This window comes from Mytilus galloprovincialis, chromosome 1 (genome assembly GCF_965363235.1).
Source record: "Mytilus galloprovincialis chromosome 1, xbMytGall1.hap1.1, whole genome shotgun sequence".
Taxonomy (NCBI): Eukaryota; Metazoa; Mollusca; class Bivalvia; order Mytilida; family Mytilidae; genus Mytilus; species Mytilus galloprovincialis.
This window is the reverse complement of record NC_134838.1, coordinates 88881137-88898681: the sequence shown is the minus strand read 5'-3', so window position 1 is coordinate 88898681 and position 17545 is coordinate 88881137. Positions and strand designations below refer to the sequence as shown.

General features: G+C 30.9%; 1 protein-coding gene across 2 annotated transcripts in view; it reads right to left on the bottom strand.

The window, feature by feature from the left end:
- Nucleotides 1-16374, bottom strand: part of LOC143043612 (voltage-gated purine nucleotide uniporter SLC17A9-like) — a 28006-nt gene extending 11632 nt beyond the window's left edge. The window contains exons 1-7 of one of the 2 annotated variants that reach the window (XM_076215844.1): nt 16221-16374; nt 15175-15301; nt 14525-14744; nt 12109-12208; nt 5288-5361; nt 4219-4384; nt 2333-2429 (exon numbers count right to left, since the gene is read on the bottom strand). In XM_076215844.1, coding sequence (XP_076071959.1) covers nt 2333-2429; nt 4219-4384; nt 5288-5361; nt 12109-12208; nt 14525-14744; nt 15175-15301; nt 16221-16282 — 846 coding nt within the window. In that variant the 5' untranslated portion in view covers nt 16283-16374. Of the gene's footprint in view, nt 1-2083; nt 2181-2332; nt 2430-4218; nt 4385-5287; nt 5362-12108; nt 12209-14524; nt 14745-15174; nt 15302-16220 lie in introns of both variants that reach the window. The other variant, XM_076215842.1, reaches the window with a different exon arrangement.
- Nucleotides 16375-17545: the final 1171 nt, after the last annotated feature.

The following is a 17545-nucleotide window of genomic DNA, read 5'->3' as shown; positions in this document are numbered from 1 at the left end:
ATTTGAAAACGGGACCAAAAATTAAGAATCTGCATACACAGTTAGATTCGGCATACCAAAGAACCCCAATTATTCAATTTTTGATGAAATCAAACAAAGTTTAATTTGGACCCTTTGGGCCCTTTATTCCTAAACAGTTGGGACCAAAACTCCCAAAATCAATACCAACCTTCCTTTTATGGTCATAAACCTTGTGTTTAAATTTCATAGATTTCTATTTACTTAAACTAAAGTTATTGTGCGAAAACCAAGAATAATGCTTATTTGGGCCCTTTTTTGGCCCCTAATTCCTAAACTGTTGGAACCAAAACTCCCAAAATCAATCCCAACCTTTCTTTTGTGGTCATAAACCTTGTGTCAAAATTTCATAGATTTCTATTAACTTAAACTAAAGTTATAGTGCGAAAACCAAGAAAATGCTTATTTGGGCCCTTTTTGGCCCCTTATTCCTAAAATGTTGGGACCAAAACTCCCAAAATCAATACCAACCTTCCTTTTATGGTCATAAACCTTGTGTTTAAATTTCATAGATTTCTATTTACATAAACTAAAGTTATTGTGCGAAAACCAAGAATAATGCTTATTTGGGCCCTTTTTTGGCCCCTAATTCCTAAACTAATGGAACCAAAACTCCCAAAATCAATCCCAACCTTTCTTTTGCGGTCATAAACCTTGTGTCAAAATTTCATAGATTTCTATTAACTTAAACTAAAGTTTTGGTGCGAAAACCAAGAAAATGCTTATTTGGGCCCTTTTTGGCCCCTTATTCCTAAAATGTTGGGACCAAAACTCCCAAAATCAATCCCAACCTTCCTTTTATGGTCATAAACCTTGTGTTAAAATTTCATAGATTTCTATTCACTTTTACTAAAGTTAGAGTGCGAAAACGAAAAGTATTCGGACGACGACGACGACGACAACGTGATAGCAATATACGACGAAAAATTTTTTCAAATTTTGCGGTCGTATAAAAATCGTGAAAAGTACAAGAACCTAAGTGGTTGAATATCAATAAAATACTTTACTACATGATTTTGAGAAAAAGATTTAAACACAACTCTTAACCAAGCAATAACATAAGAACAGAAGTATGGACTAACCAAGCGATAAGATAAGAACCGATATTTGGACTAACCAAGCAGTAACATAACAGAAGTATGTACTAACATGTACAGAAAGACAAGACTAACCTAGTAGCAAGTAAAGTTAAAAGATGAAAACATATTTCACATACTTAGAGAATCTGAAACTTTTGTAAAACAATAAAAATAATGAGGTCATATGTCTTGTGAAAGGAAATATAAGGCTGCTGAAAAATGGAGTGCTTTGTTCAGTTTCAATATAACATTCATTTCATCTCCTATCTCCCATCTCAATACACAATATTTAAATGCTACATCTATCATGTCTTTAACAACACAAAAATATATATAAAAAAAAATAATATTCAAGCTGATATAAAGTTGCAACTAATAGAATTATATAAATATGTATTTCTATTGTAATAATTTTTTTCCTCTTCCTTATATGGTGCTTTTCTTTAGCATAATGATTACTTCATTCTTTCAAATACAGTGCTTTTCTGCAACAGGGAGGGCCAAATGGGGTACTTTTATATTCATTTATAATACAGCACACAAAGTATTTTCATATGTTATTCATATATGGTTGTAAAAAAGGAGGTAAAAACATTTACACCAAACCAGTTTCTTATTATTTTGCAAATAGAAAGCAGAGGTAAAGTGAAAACGATACACTACAGATTTGAGACTTACAAGGTCTGAAGTCTAATTCAGAAAGCTAATATTCAGTATTATTTCATATTATTTTCAGCAATTACTGCAATGCAATGGAAAGTGCATAAAGAACAAAGGATTTGATTTATCTAATATGTCGATAGGCAGGCAAAGGACTACTAACACCAGAATCATGCATAACTATACTATCCAACTTTATAAATGACAATTCCAACAGAAACATTCACCAAATATAAAATAATACATGGTAACTTGTTATTTAATTGTATTTTCATTCCGCATAGCAATAGTTAAGCATGCCTTTCACAGTGCTATAGGAGAAATACCTTGGCGTCTGGGAAATTTTCATGAAAATAAGTTGGTAACCATGACAACAGAATATAAAATGCATTATTTTCACAGAAATGTCCAACCATAAGAGACCTGTAAAAATAAATATTATTAAGAATTTTACTTTTGTGCAAATGTAATATGTCACATGTTTTCTATTATACAACATGAGCATGTGCAAAAATAAACTTATGTTTGTGCAAAATTTACAAGTTTTCTTTTTTAATTACAAGTGCTCTATTTACCTTTGCATTAGGGTAATTCTCATGAAAATAGGTTGGTGCCCATGATAACAGAATGAAGAAGGAATTAGCATGACTAAAATGTCCTACTAATAAACCCCTGTAACACACAAACAAAATCATAACAATTCATTCAGATTAGAAACAAGAGTGCATACGCTGAAATGTCTTGCCTTCTTTACTAATCATTGGTATTATGTTGATAGTCCTGAATATAAAGCTTTATTACAACTGTCATATAAACTTAAACAAGAAAACTAAACATTGACCAATGAACCATAAAAATGAGGTAAGGTCAGATGAACCATGCCAGGAGGCATGAACAGCTAACAATTCTTCCATAAAACAAATAGAGTTGACCTATTGCTTATAGTTTAAGAAAAACAGACCAAAAAACAAAAACTTAACACTGAGCAATGAACCTTGAACATGAGGTCAAGGTCAAATAAAACCTGTGTGACTGACAAATAGATCATAAAATATTTCCATACACCAAATATAGTTGACCTATTGCAATTAGAATTAGTAAAAAAGACCAACACTCAAAAACTTAAGTTTGACCATTGAACCATGAAAATGAGGTCAAGGTCGGATGACATCTGCCAGCTAGACATGTACACCTTTCAATCATTCCATACACCAAATATAGTAGATCTATTGCATTTAGTATAAGAATAACAGACCAAAACACAAAAACTTAATAATAACCACTGAACAATGAAAATGAGGTCAAGGTCAGATGACACCTGCCAGTTGGACATGTACACCTTACAGTTCTTCCATACACCAAATATACTAGACCTATTGCTTATAGTATCTAAGATATGGACTTGACCACCAAAACTTAACCTTGTTCCATGAAAAGATGTCGAGGTCAAGTGAAAACTGTCTGACGGGCATGAGGACCTTGCAAGATACGCACATACCAAATATAGTTATTCTATTACTTATAATATGAGAGAATTTAACATTACAAAACATCTTAACTTTTTTTTTTAAAGTAGTCCCTGAACCATGAAAATGAGGTCAAGGACATTGGACATGTATTATGAAGCATCCATATACAAAGTATGAAGCATCCAGGTCTTCCACCTTCTGAAATATCAAGCTTTTAAGAAGTTAGCTAACGCCGCCGCCGCCGGATCACTATCCCTACGTCGAGCTTTCTGCAACAAAAGTTGAAGGCTTGACAAAAAAACTGTTCTACAAATTTACACCTGTTAGGACAAATAACTTTACTACAATCATTGTTTTCTAGCTGAAATTAAGGAAACTGTTGAAATGAAGGAACTTTAAAAAGAGATAAAATATAAAATGTTCATGCACATGGAAAAATAATGTTTGACGTTACTCTATTTTGACATTTGTACCTACAAAAAAAGCTTTCTGATACATTTGTTGTAGTATAATACCAGTGTTGCTGGAATGCAATACTCTGAAATGTTTAATGTCGATTTGTTGTTTATGTTAAACTGGTCTTTTGTCTCAAACAAAAACATGAATATATCTAATATCATTATATCTCTGACTGAATAATCAACACAACTAGAAGACGTGAGGTTCACTCCTCCTGGTTAGTTTGTAATTTAATGTTTATGATTGTATTGTTCACATGTGCTTTAATATTTAATGTAATTGTGTATGCATATATATTCTCTGTACCTATGTAATTTGTAGTTAATGAAGAAATAAAATTCATTCAATCATCCAATGTCTTATATTAGTATGGGTAACATTACCAGAACCTTGATTTTGTTGACCTTAAAACCGGCAATACTAACTGTTAATACACATTCATGTGATGGCTAACATTCATATAAAGTATATTTACTACTGGTGATTAACATACAGAATACTAATTGTTCATAATCAGGTTGTATAGGGCTTACCAAAATGCAGGTTTAACAAATAATGTCAACCATGGCACTTTCTCCTGGTCCTTTTTGATGGGTTTATCTGCTAAATTCTCTGCCATGATGAAAGGCAAGTACTTTTTTCTATGCTTTGCTATCAATATATATCTCATCCCTAACATCCATAAAATGCTACAAACACCTGAAACATTTTCATGTTAGAAATAAAACTTGAAAACAACAAACACAATTTTTTTTCAAAATACTTTTGTCCAGCAAATTATTTTATGAACAGACAATTCTACATTCACGTAAATTAGTTTTGATATTTTGATAGAACAAATTCAATATTTGAGTCAATTAGAACTCTCATAAGAAAGATATGACTATCCCATATTTTTTTTCAATATACACTTATTACAAGTTTACAACAGCCTTCTGTTTGTGCTGTTGTCAGCATATATTTGATCCGTCTAGCATAAGTTCCCCACAAACTTTGTAATAAACAATGCTATAATATCTGTTCCTTTTGGAACAAATATTCTATACCCTTAATTCTGTTACAAATACTATAATATTTGTTCCTGTGGAAATAATATACCAGAATATTTCTTCCATTTGGAACTTACTTCTATTTCATGACCATATAGTGTAAACAAGTTTATAAGGAATTCTAAAATCAATATATAAGCCCTAATCTTATGCTGAAAATAAGGTATGGAAACATTTCTGAAATAACTAATACTGAAATTGAAAATTTTGCAAATGTTCCTGTCTGAAAAAATCTTTAAACATGTTCAATGAGTTTTACTATTTGAACTTCCAATCAATGTAGCAAAAAACAATCCAGCATATTTTCAAGTGAAAAGACACAGATGTCAGACAAGCAGGACAAAAAAAATACATCTCCCCACATATATGAGGAGAGACAAAAAGTCACATAAAAGTAAAAAAAAAAAATGTATTTTAACTATATTTAAGTCCATCTTTCAGTGCAAATAGAAACTTGATTTGTCAAACATTTCAAGCATAAATAAACTGTTGTTCAATTATGTGTATGCATCAAAATAAAATATATGCTAAAATTGTTTACAATGATACATACCAACAAAGTAAAATACACTCTGCCATCCATATCTCTCTAATAATATGGATCCTATACTACCACTAATCAGGGTCCTATAATACAAATACAAAAAAATTAATGCACACAATTATAATCTTTTTAAAGCAAGTGTTTTAAAAATAATGTGAAAACACAAAAAAACATAAGAAAACATGTATGTGATATGTATTATCAATTTTCTATAAAATATTATTTTTAACACAGGAACTGATAAGAATTTATTTTTCCCACTTCAGGCAAAAAATATGTAGAAACAAGAATGTGTCCATAGTACATGGATGCCCAACTCGCACTATCATTTTACATGTTCAGTGGACCTTGAAATTGGGGTCAAGGGGTCAATACTTTAATTTGGCATTAAAATTAGAAAGATCATATCATAGGGAACATATGTACTAAGTTTCAAGTTGATTGGACTTCAACTTCATCAATAACTACCTTGACCAAAAACTTTAACGCTTCACACTATCTTTTTTCTTTGTTCAGTGGACCGTGAAATTGGGGTAAAAACTTTAAAGGGAAATTCCGCGATTTTTTACTTATCATCTAATTATGTTCATCTTAACATAAACAAGAGGCTCTCAAGAGCCTGAATCGCTCACCTTAATTTTTTTGGTTAAATCTCTCATCAATGATTATTTTGGCTTTTCAATTTATTTAAATGTTCTTTGAATCGTCCTATTTTCTTCAAAAGCAAAAAAAAAAATCATTTTCTCCTATGTTCTATTTTAGCCATAGGAGCTATGTTTCTGACATACAAGGAAATGAAATATAAAATTTATACTAGATACTCTGAAACTCATTTTAAGCCTAAGTTTGGCTGAAATTGATACAGCAGTTTCAAAGGAGAAGATTTTTTAAAGTAAGTCAACATGATGAACAAATTGTGAAAAAAGGGCAATAACTCCTTAAGGGGTCAATTGACAATTTTGGTCAAATTGACTTATTTGTAGATCTTACTTTGCTTAACATTTTTGCTATTAACAGTTTATCTGTATCTATAATAATATTCAAGATAATGACCAAAAACTGCAAAATTTCTTTAAAATTATCAATTCAGGGGCATTATACCTGGAAAACCAGTTACCCAATTCGGCTGAAAATTTCAGGACAGGTAGACCTTGACCTAATAAATACTTTAACTTCTTGTCTTATTTGCTCTAAATGCTGGAGTTTTTGAGATATAAGCCAAAAACTGCATTTTACCCTGTGTTCTATTTTTAGCCATGACGGCCATGTTTTTTGACGAAATAAAAAATAAAGCACAAACTTTATTTTATACACCCTACTGATCATTCAGTTGAAGTTTGGTTGAATTTGGTTTAGTAGTTTTAGAGGAGAAGATTTTTTAAAGTTAGCAAATATGATGAACAAATTGTGAAAAATTGTCATTAAAGGACAATAACCCCTTAAGGGGTCAATTGACAATTTTGGTCATATTAACTTATTTGTAGATCTTACTTTGCTGATCATTTTTGCTGTTTACAGTTTATCTTTATCTATAATAATATTCAAGATAATGACCAAAAACTGCAAAATTTCCTTAAAATTACCAATTAAGTGGCAGCAACCCAACAATAGTTTGTTTGATTCATCTGAAAATTTCAGGGCTGATAGATCTTGACCTAATGAACATTTTTACCCCAGTCAGATTTGCTCTAAATGCTTTCGTTTTTGAGATATAAGCCAAAAACTGCATTTGACCCCTATGTTCTATTTTAAGTAACGGCGGCCATGTTTTTTGACGGATCAAAAATCGAAGCACACACTTTGTGCAGGATAATCTAAGGAACAATCATGCTAAGTTTCATTCAAATCCATTCAGTAGTTTCAGAGGAGAAGATGTTTGAAAAATTGTTAACGACGACAGACGACGACGACGACGATGACGTCGACGAAGACGACGGACGCCAAGTGATGAGAAAAGCTCACATGGCCTTTTAGGCCAGGTGAGCTAAAAACACATTTGCAAAGTTTTAAATTTATATTCCTTCTAATAACGGAGAAAATCAAGTATTTGTAACTTTTTTGGTTGAATTCTCGAGTGGGTCGTGACGTTTTAGCCCGATTTGTTGAATTCTGGGAAAAAATAAAATCTGTTTAACTCTTATAGCTTATCGACAATATACGTAATTAAAAGCGCACAGCTGACAAATGGTCGTAGTTATTAACCACAATATAAGAATGAAAGAAAATGAATATACATATACCGTTTTGTATTGATTGAATTAAACTCCTATAAAATTATCTCTAGTAAATGTTTTCGAATAAATTTCATTAATTATTGTTGAGATTTTTTTCATAAAATATTTATTAAACATTTTTACTGATATTGAACTGAAAATATTTCAGTTCTATTTACCGTTATTGTTTTGATAATCATTTTAATGCAACTAATGTGTGAGCAGAGTGTGTATATTATTTTGTAAAGGTCACTGTATATTTCTCGGCTTGAGGTCAAATCGTTTACCTTGTAGCTATTTAGCCGCAGGTGTGAGTTCAAGCGTACACAGGTATGAATGTTGTTATTTGGAAAGGATAAACAGAAAGGATTAGAAAGAGTATGCTGTATTTAATTAAAATACACTAAGATTTAATACACGATGAGAATAAAGATACAATAATTTAAAAAATTGTGTAAATTAATTGAAAATAAAATTCAGATTCGTAATTCCGAAAGTGTATAAAAATAAAAGGAAACAATTTTTGATTACTTTCTTAGCGGCAATTGGCGTAAAGATTCAAATATGAAGTAAAAAATATTAGTTTTAATCTTTAATAAAAACTAAATGCAATATTACCCAATTTGATATACCATTGCACATCTGTTTGATATCATTGACTTTACCGGAATTTCTTAACTTGTATTCAAATCTGGCTGTGTTTAAATGCTAATAAAACTATCGCAATTTTAAAGTTTTTAATTGAAAAAAAAATACAACATACAACATGCATGATTTTTTTTTAGTTTCTTTTTAACATTTCATTTTCACATAATTAAATTCATTGGACAATCATTTACACGAACTTTTTGTGAAAAGAATACCAATTATCTAAGCTAAGGCATTATTATTTTTGAGGATTTTTGTACATCTTTTTTTTTTAAATTCTATGATAATATTTGTGTAATGTTGAACATGATAGCCGTCATTAATCCAAATAAGTAATACAGTAGTTGTAATAAAACTTATATTTTAGTCATGCATAACTGATATTGACGAATTTAGAATAGTTCGTCCATACATCGTTGTTCTTGAAACAATCATTATTAGTATACATGTAAGTTTCCTGACGTATAAGCGCCATTGGGGATGAGCTCTAGAGAAAGCAGACTAGTAGCGTTTCGTTCGTTTGTTTGTTGGGAAAGGAGACGAAATGCAACCACTTGTACAGATAAACGACAGAATTACCATACAAGCATTTATAGTCAACACAATCAGAAAGAGTTCCCATCGTTGGACGGGGAATATGAAGGCTTCCAAGAATGAACAAGTGACATGTCTAACTCTGAACAGTTAGAAAACGGACTATCGACATCGACCGCTTGTTCTTGATATTTGAAACTGCATGCATATATACGTATACGTTTATGATAGTGATGAGTTCTTGCGTCTGACAAGAAATAAATTCCTTCGTGGTTATATCTTGCCATACGTGTATATTGGTTTGTATTAAGGTGATTACTCAAAATTGTTATTTGAAAATCCTGTTTGTGAGATGTAGATTCATTTCAATACAGAAATTTCGTCTATATATTAAGTTTCACAAGTGCATAACACGGAGAAGCTCTGAAGGTACATTACTCCCATTTTGTTTGGGTGTGAACCATCGATGTTTACAGCAATATCAAAGAATAAGATGATGATGATAGAAAGAACTATGGGCGTCATGTGGCAAATATTACATGCATATCGGACCATGAGTTGTCAATCTGTATGAAAAGATTTCCAATACAACCATATTATTGAGAAGGATTGTTTACATGTTATACTCTCGTACTAGTATTACAGGGTTCTTGTGGCGTTCACCTTTGACACACATCTTTTTAACGATGTTTTAAAAAAAAGACAGAACCAATTTAATTTCATATTTCCCTATTTTTTAAATATAACTAAAAGTCTTTTATCTATTAGCTCTATTTAGCGGACAAGTAATTTATTCTTTTTTTTGTTATTGAATACCAAGAAAGAAAATATATCCCGAAATTAATTTGAAACTTTGATACTCAATAGTTTCGCAGCAAAATATTCACATCCCTTGGGGATACTTAGTGTTCGTCCAGTGGCATATATAACAATTGTGATGACGAATTCCTTCCTTTGTTCGAGAACAATCTTATGGAAATATAAATCTGTGATTTTACTATGTCCACAACTTCAATGAACCAAAGCAAAAGTTATACATCGACCTGTATTTAAATCAAATTGGTTCTCTTTTTCTTCTTCTTTTTCTTCTTCTTCTGGTATACAATAGTCTATCGACATTCCATGATAACATACTGTTGACATACGTGGACTAGTCTATTTACAAAACTTTTACCCCAATTTATTCAAAATATATGTTTTTTTCTTATGTTCAATGTATACATGTATATATTTTAAATTGCGCTATATAGTTCCGTAACTTTCTACCCAGTCGTATAAACGAATCGTTGACAAGTGCGTACATTTGATTAAATCAATATTTCTGGTATGTTCCAATCTGTCCTTCACTATTGACAATGAGTATATATATTACATTTTCCCAAATTCGCCCTTGGAAAAAATATTCAAATAGATTTTAATTTCATCAAATCTTATTTTTAGGGTATTATTTATGTTTTTATGAATAATATTCTTTACACCAGAAATATTATTTAAAAACAAGCGTATGAGTTAAGTAATGACAAATAAGACAGAGTTGTATATTATACATCTGATAGTTCAAATTGGAAAGTTATAAGTTATCGGCCGTGTACACTGATCAATACCTGCAGAAGTGAAACGATGCATTAACTTGCAAGCCCGACAGGAAATCGCTTGAATACCTGGACGTGTCAACTCACACCCCTCACAATACCTTTGGAAGTAATACCTTTAGCCATGCTGGTGATCAGATGAGGGAAGATCAGAATTTATTTGAAAAAAGTTTATTACTTTAAAGAATTATGAACAATTAGATTTTCGAAAACAATTTTCACGGAACACTTATTTATGATTTCAACTTTGACTTTTTACCTAATTCCAATATCAACAGTTTAAAAACAACAGACCATGGTAATTTAAAAAAATAAGTATATTTTCCGTATCAAGTTAGTTAGTCGGATAAAACAACCGTACGATTGACAAGATATCGACACGCAATTACGACTACATCGGTTACTGTAGTTTTGTTTCTTTGTGGTTTATAGACATATCGTTGGTATTAATCGAGAAAGAAGACAAAATGGCCGAACGCAGAGAATTGATACTCTAAATTTAAAATCAATGGTAATCGCTTATCTAGCGGAATAAAACTTTAATATCTATGAATTTGAGCATTTTTATACAGAATGAACATAATATCAATTTTTGATTTTTTTGCGAAGTTTCCCTTTAATTTGGCATTAAAATTAGAAAGATCATATCATGGAGAACATATGTACTAAGTTTCAAGTTGATTGGACTTCAACTTCATCAAAAACTACCTTGACCAAAAACTTTGACCTGAAGCAGGACGAATGGACGGACGAACGAACGGAGGTAGACCAGAAAACATAATGCCCCTCTACTATCGTAGGTGGGGCATAAAAAATGAATGTTGTATCAACTATTACAAAATTTTAATGAACAAGAGAGTTGAAGAACTCATATAAACTGATAATTTATAGAATGATAGCCTAAGACTTTATAAAATACCATATACGTCTTTAATATCTGTGGTGTTTATATAATTTCAACCAAGCCTCAAGTCTCTAATGTACATGTATGGCCATATGAGTATTTGTTCTCTGGATTTGCATGCCTTAATTTGTTCAATTCAAGTTTTGAATATATAAATGCATCAAACTATAAAAAAGAATCCATATTAGTTTTCTCTAAAGAATCCACATTATTTAGTTTTAATAGAATCCGTACTTTCTTTAACTCCAAAGAATTGAAAAAATAATTGCCACTCACGGCAAATAATAGTATGCCTTCTCATACTTATTTTACTATATACTAAAAGTTTTTCCCTTTCTGACAGAAATAAAATTATTAAAATTCTGCAATCTATGCATACTTGTATACATATGATATGGGTACAATATAACTGTTCATGACAGAAAAGCTAAGTTTAATACATGTATAATCACACCTCTTAATAAATAAACTTGAATTTCATTCTAAAATCTTTTTTTATTTCTATTTTTGATTGAGGTATACCATCCTTAGAACAATTACTCATATGGTCTTCAGACATGTTATCCCACATACAGTGAAACCTATCAAGTATATCAAGCAAATGCAGATTCTACGAAGGCATCTAGTGTGATACAATATTTCTACTCTCTGAGGAGGTGAAATTTTCAAATTTAAAGTTAAAATGTAAAGAGTGGCAAAAAAAAGGAATAAACATAAGATCGGGTGGTAGAAATGTGTTTTTTCTTATAATTTTAAGTCAATATGTATGCAAACTTTATCTTTTTTCGGTAGATTTTTACACAGACAGATTTCAATGTATTCAAAGGAAACGATTATAGCTGATTGAACCAAAGATGTTAGAATATACTTTTATCAACATATTAGTCATGTTTAATAGTTACATGTTTAAATGATCATTGAATAAAACAGTAAGATTACCCAAGGTGTGATCCTGAACAGATAAAGCTGTAGGTTAAAGAACGCTCGTGCTCCGAAACTTTTCTTGATATGATGGAACTTACACTAGGATAATGGAAACCTGTAGAGGGAGACAACTCTGTAATGCTAGCATCAACACCAGTTGTACTATGATATTCACATAGTTTCTGTTTTCACTTTAATATATACAATGCACTTAACTTTTTAAGATTTTATCTACATGAAGTTAACCTCATAGTTATAATCAAAGAATGAAGTTAACCTCATAGTTATAATCAAAGAATGAAGTTAACCTCATTGTTATAATCAAAGAATTCAAATGCCTAAATATACTTAATGAGTGACCATTTTTTTTTTTTTTTTTTTTTTTTTTTTTTTTATTAATTATTCTTTTTACAATGTAGAACATTGACTTTTAATGTAAAGACATTAGAAAATGTAAGGAACTTTGATCTTTTTGTAAAAAAAAACCTTCACAACTACCATAAATATATTTCTTCAGAAAAATGTGTTGGTGTGCTGAAAATCATGACCAATCAGTTAAGGCACCAGGAAGGATCTACTTAGATAAATATGAGGGTTGTTTGTACATGTATATAATAAAGTAATGAATTAATGCCACCTTTTAGAAGCTTACAAAAGCTCTAATTCAGAAACTCTATGAATAGTAAACATGAGTAGGTAAAAGTCTCTTTTAAAAATTCTAAAAAAGAATTGTCCAACATGCATGACATGTTAACTACATTTTTTTTCTACAATATTTCAAATTAAAAATGTAAAATTACATCAGTGTTCTTTACACAAGTGAACAAAAATCATTGAACTGTAAACGCTAGACAAAATTATAGAATGTTGAAACTACATGTATAAGATAGTTTTTTTGCCTGTCAGATTTTTTTCTTCAAATTATATAGAAGTTTTTTTCTGTTTGCATCATTACCATAAGCAAATTTCAAAATAAATTTATTTCACATTCATGATGTACAAGTACATGTACTTCCTTTTTACTAAAAATTTCTTCTTTATAATACTGAGTGTCCATAAACTGTGAATGTACAAAAGCATGAGACTTTTAATTCATTTTAAGAATAGGTACAAATAAATGCAGCTGTACAAAAACTACATGGATATATATGCAAAGTCCCACACATAAAGGAGAACAAAATGGTATCACCTTTAGTTTAATCTTAAATGCAAGTCATTCTATTCATCAAAAATTGACCTCTTTAACTTTAAGTTAGCTGAGACAATTCATGAACATCTTTTAGTCTAAAAAGTCTAATTTTAAATGATCCAAACAATTAAGAATAGGAAAATCCTTCAATGATACATTTTCAGAATCTGATTCAGAATCATACTTATTGACCTCCCATGCCATCTATTGATAAAGATTTAGCTTACAAGAAAGTAATGATATACCAAATAAATTCTGAAAGTGGTTTGAAACATACAATCAATCAATCAGAGAAGATGCAAAAGTGAAAAACAAATCATTAAAATTGAAAAATGTACTTTTCAAATAGCATAACTATGTACATTTGCGGCTTTATAATTTTCTTCAATTTAGAGGCTTTTTAAATACACACATTACAATAAGCTAAATATATTTTGAAGAGAAGATCTTTCAAAATCATATTCTACTGGTGACACGATTTATTTGATTACCACAAAGAGAACTGTGGGGGAAAATAATAAAAATCAATACTATGCAATATAAAAAATCTGAAGTCTACAGAAAAATATACAGTGCTCAAAGAAAGGACTTTAAAATGAAAATGTGAGATAACAATTAATGTGTGTAAGCAGGGTAAGAGTTTTATCAAAATTTGGCTTATCACCCCCCTGTTATGGTGATACCATTTAAGCATTTCCTTTAGCAGTTTATTCAGGTAATATATACCCAAAGTATTGTCCAGCTGCTATTATAGGTGTGTAGAAAGATTTGTGTGGTCCTTCTATAAAATGACCTATCAGACTCGTAACTGAAGGCATATAGAATCCTGTTAAATAAAATAACACCATTTTTCTCAAACTTATTCACTTAATTGTGTAAAAAAATAGTTTTCTCCTCAGGGGTTCCTCTTAATGACAGTTTCAACATAATTTTATCAACATTCTCCAAAAACAGTTTAAATTCCTAATTTATTAGTATATTTACTATCATAACTATCCATCATGATCATATGCACTCAAAGTTGTATATTGACAGCATATATGGTATAAATGGAGTTGAAAATGACTAACTTATCCAGTTGATTTATAGTTTAGTTTGTTCATGTCTTAAATATGTAACAACAACTTGCCACTGAACATTAAACAAACAAGGAACATGTATTATATTTGTATTACTTTGAAACAGACTTATTTTAAGTGATGTATCTGTGGTAAACAATGACTTAATTTATAACATCCATACCTTGAAACATTCCCAGTAAAACCCTTGATAGCACTAATATATGAAGTGTGACATATTTATCTGTAGATAAGTAGGCAAACTGTGGTGTCCAGAAAGTCAGAATTGACCAGAAACATGCTGCTATAGGAACAACAACATCTCCTCCCACTTTGTCACTTAGGTAACCTCCTAAAAACTGGGTCATTGTGTAACCCCAGAAAAAACAACCAAGAATTGAACCCTGTAAAATAAAATTATGGTAATCCTTTATTATAAAATCCGGTTAACCAATTACCAATTCAGATTTTAATATCCACTATGTTGTACTATTTAACATAATTTTATCAGTAAAAAGAGTTTCTTAAATTATAAACTGGTATTCTTTAATTAGAAAATTAATCTTAAAGTACTTATTCTCGATAATCTATCATTGTTTAGCCTTGGAACGGAATATAACCTATTCCACATAAGCATATCTTTCAGTAAAACAAAAATTGGAAAAAAATCAATACAATATATAAACAATAGCATTCGTTTAAAGATTAAATGAATGCTATTGTTCGTAAAAGGTAATTGCTTTATGGTATATCAACATGATGATTCTTCTGTTTATGTATATGTATCTGGGCTATTCCGTCAAGTTTAAAGGTTAGAGGAAAGAAATTCTTTACCGACTGTGTTTTGTCCCAGTCAAATTCCTTTGCCATAACTGCCACACATAATGGAGTAACTGTTCGACATGAATATAGTACAGTGCATCCCAAAAATAATCCAAAGGCCCATTGTTTACGTTCAGATCTGGAAAAAAAAATACATTCATATTTCATTCTATTGCTATCTTTTTCATGGAACAGCTGTGTTTTAAAATGTTACATTAGGGCTTTGGGTCGACTACTAAGTTCTTCCACTAAAATCCCTAACAACAGAACCAAAATCGGAAATGTTACTGTATTTTCATTTCTTTTTTTAACGTTTTTGAATTAAAAAATAAATAATAGACAACCTACGAGTTTGATGCATTTCCGTCAAAAACTTTTGTTTTAGTGAACATCATTCTTGCTTTAGGGGCATCGTCACATCCGTTCTAATGTTTAGCGAGTGGTTGGAAAACTACAAAGCTTTATTGCACAATAATTTAGCAAGTTGAATTCTCATAATTGTCTTTCAACACTGCTGATCACTGCTGTCATTAGGGAAATGTGATTAAGTACCTACAGAACAAATTTTATTTCTAGTTTATCCTGCACAATGAAGATCACTAAGACGCTTGATGAACATTAATCAAGCAGGGATACAGGCGATTTCCTCTATCTGGTAAATGACGTCATAAAGGCGCATATAAGTGTCAAGTTTTTTCCGATGACGGATGAACTCAAAAGTGGTCTATTCATACAGACTTCGTCCCTTTCACAGGTATTGCCTGCCTCATATTATCTTATTTATGTACATGTACCTCAATTTCCTATATATTGTAATTTTTCATAACTCAAATGTATGTAAACAAGTTCTTTGGTTGTTTCAGTCTTATTTCAATGATGACAGTAATATGTATTTTTCTTTGTAATATTCTTTTTTAAGTTCTAAAATGATAAAACTATACGGCATTTTATAGTCAAATTTGGGACCGAGTCGGAAAAATTACGAAAATGTATAGAGCTGTTGTTGGGTTTTTTTTGTCACCTGTTGCTTTGTATAGTTTTGCCTTATTTTAACATACCTTGTCCACAATTTGCCTTCAACAGGTTTTCCGTCATTTTTCTTGTCAATGATTGTCATCATCTTGCTGCAGTTTGTGTTTTTCTTGTCGTCACGTCATCATTTCAACAAAATTTTAATAAATTGTTATCTTTTAGATGCTTTATCAATCATTCCACTTTCTTCAAAGAGTTTGACAGACTTATTTGTAATCGCAAATTTGGGACGGACTGGAGTTGTATTTTCCCCGAAATCTATACTGTAAGCGTCAGTGATACAAATATCATGTAACCGTAGCCAGTGCCTACAAATATTTCGGGGTAGGGATAGGTCAGTTTTCGAATCCGTGAAATTCAAATGGTATAACCAATTCGTTGATCATGGTCATTAAAGTCTGTACTATCCTATTTACCCGGAACCGAAAAAATAGTGTCTGATATAAATTTAAACGTTGGAAAAAATGAAAATACTGAGAAAATAAAGTTTTTCGTCAGAGTCTTTAGTTTATTCACTAGTAGCACAGAGTCATGATTCAATCAAGGACATAGTTACATAAACTTTTCCATGCTTAATATAAAGCTGAAAAGAAAAGACATATGTATATCCTACACACAACTCGTCTAAACACCAACCCAACAATGTTAGATCTGTAAATTTGCTTTCGCAATTTTTTTTGTTCTTCCCTCGCCGGGATTCGAACCCATGCTACTGAGATATCGTGACACCAAATCGCCTGCACTGTAGCCGTCCCGCTAGACCACACGACCACCTGGGCTTCACAAAAATAAAGCTTTCGGTGGCCGTGTGTTACCTTTCCTAGTCAGTTTTAATCTAGCGGTGTACTACAGTACATGATATATATATAAGGCATGGAGACGTTATTGTGACAGATATATATATATATACTTAAACAATTTCTAGGAGACACTGAACTTGAAAAACGGGGGTGGGGGGATTGAATACATACGATTTTATTTTCATTTTTATGTGACTATTAGGAAAACTTGTGTTAAAAACATTATGTCAGGCTAACTCAAACTTTTTTTAAGTGCCGGCAATGGTCAATATCATATCCATTTTTATAGTCAGTCATATCAACAATCATTTAAATCTAACTGATCACAGGCACTTATAATATATACCTTTTATTTCTGAGAAAGTGCCTGTTTAACTGAGGGAACATGTCCTTGATACATAACTATATATGGTTTTATAGAAAATAAAATAGTTCAAAAGGACGAAACATACAAAAAGATACATCAACACTCCATGATAAAAACGAAAGAAAAAACACAACATAGATACATAACACAACAAAAAGAAAACTAAAGATTGAGCAACATGAAC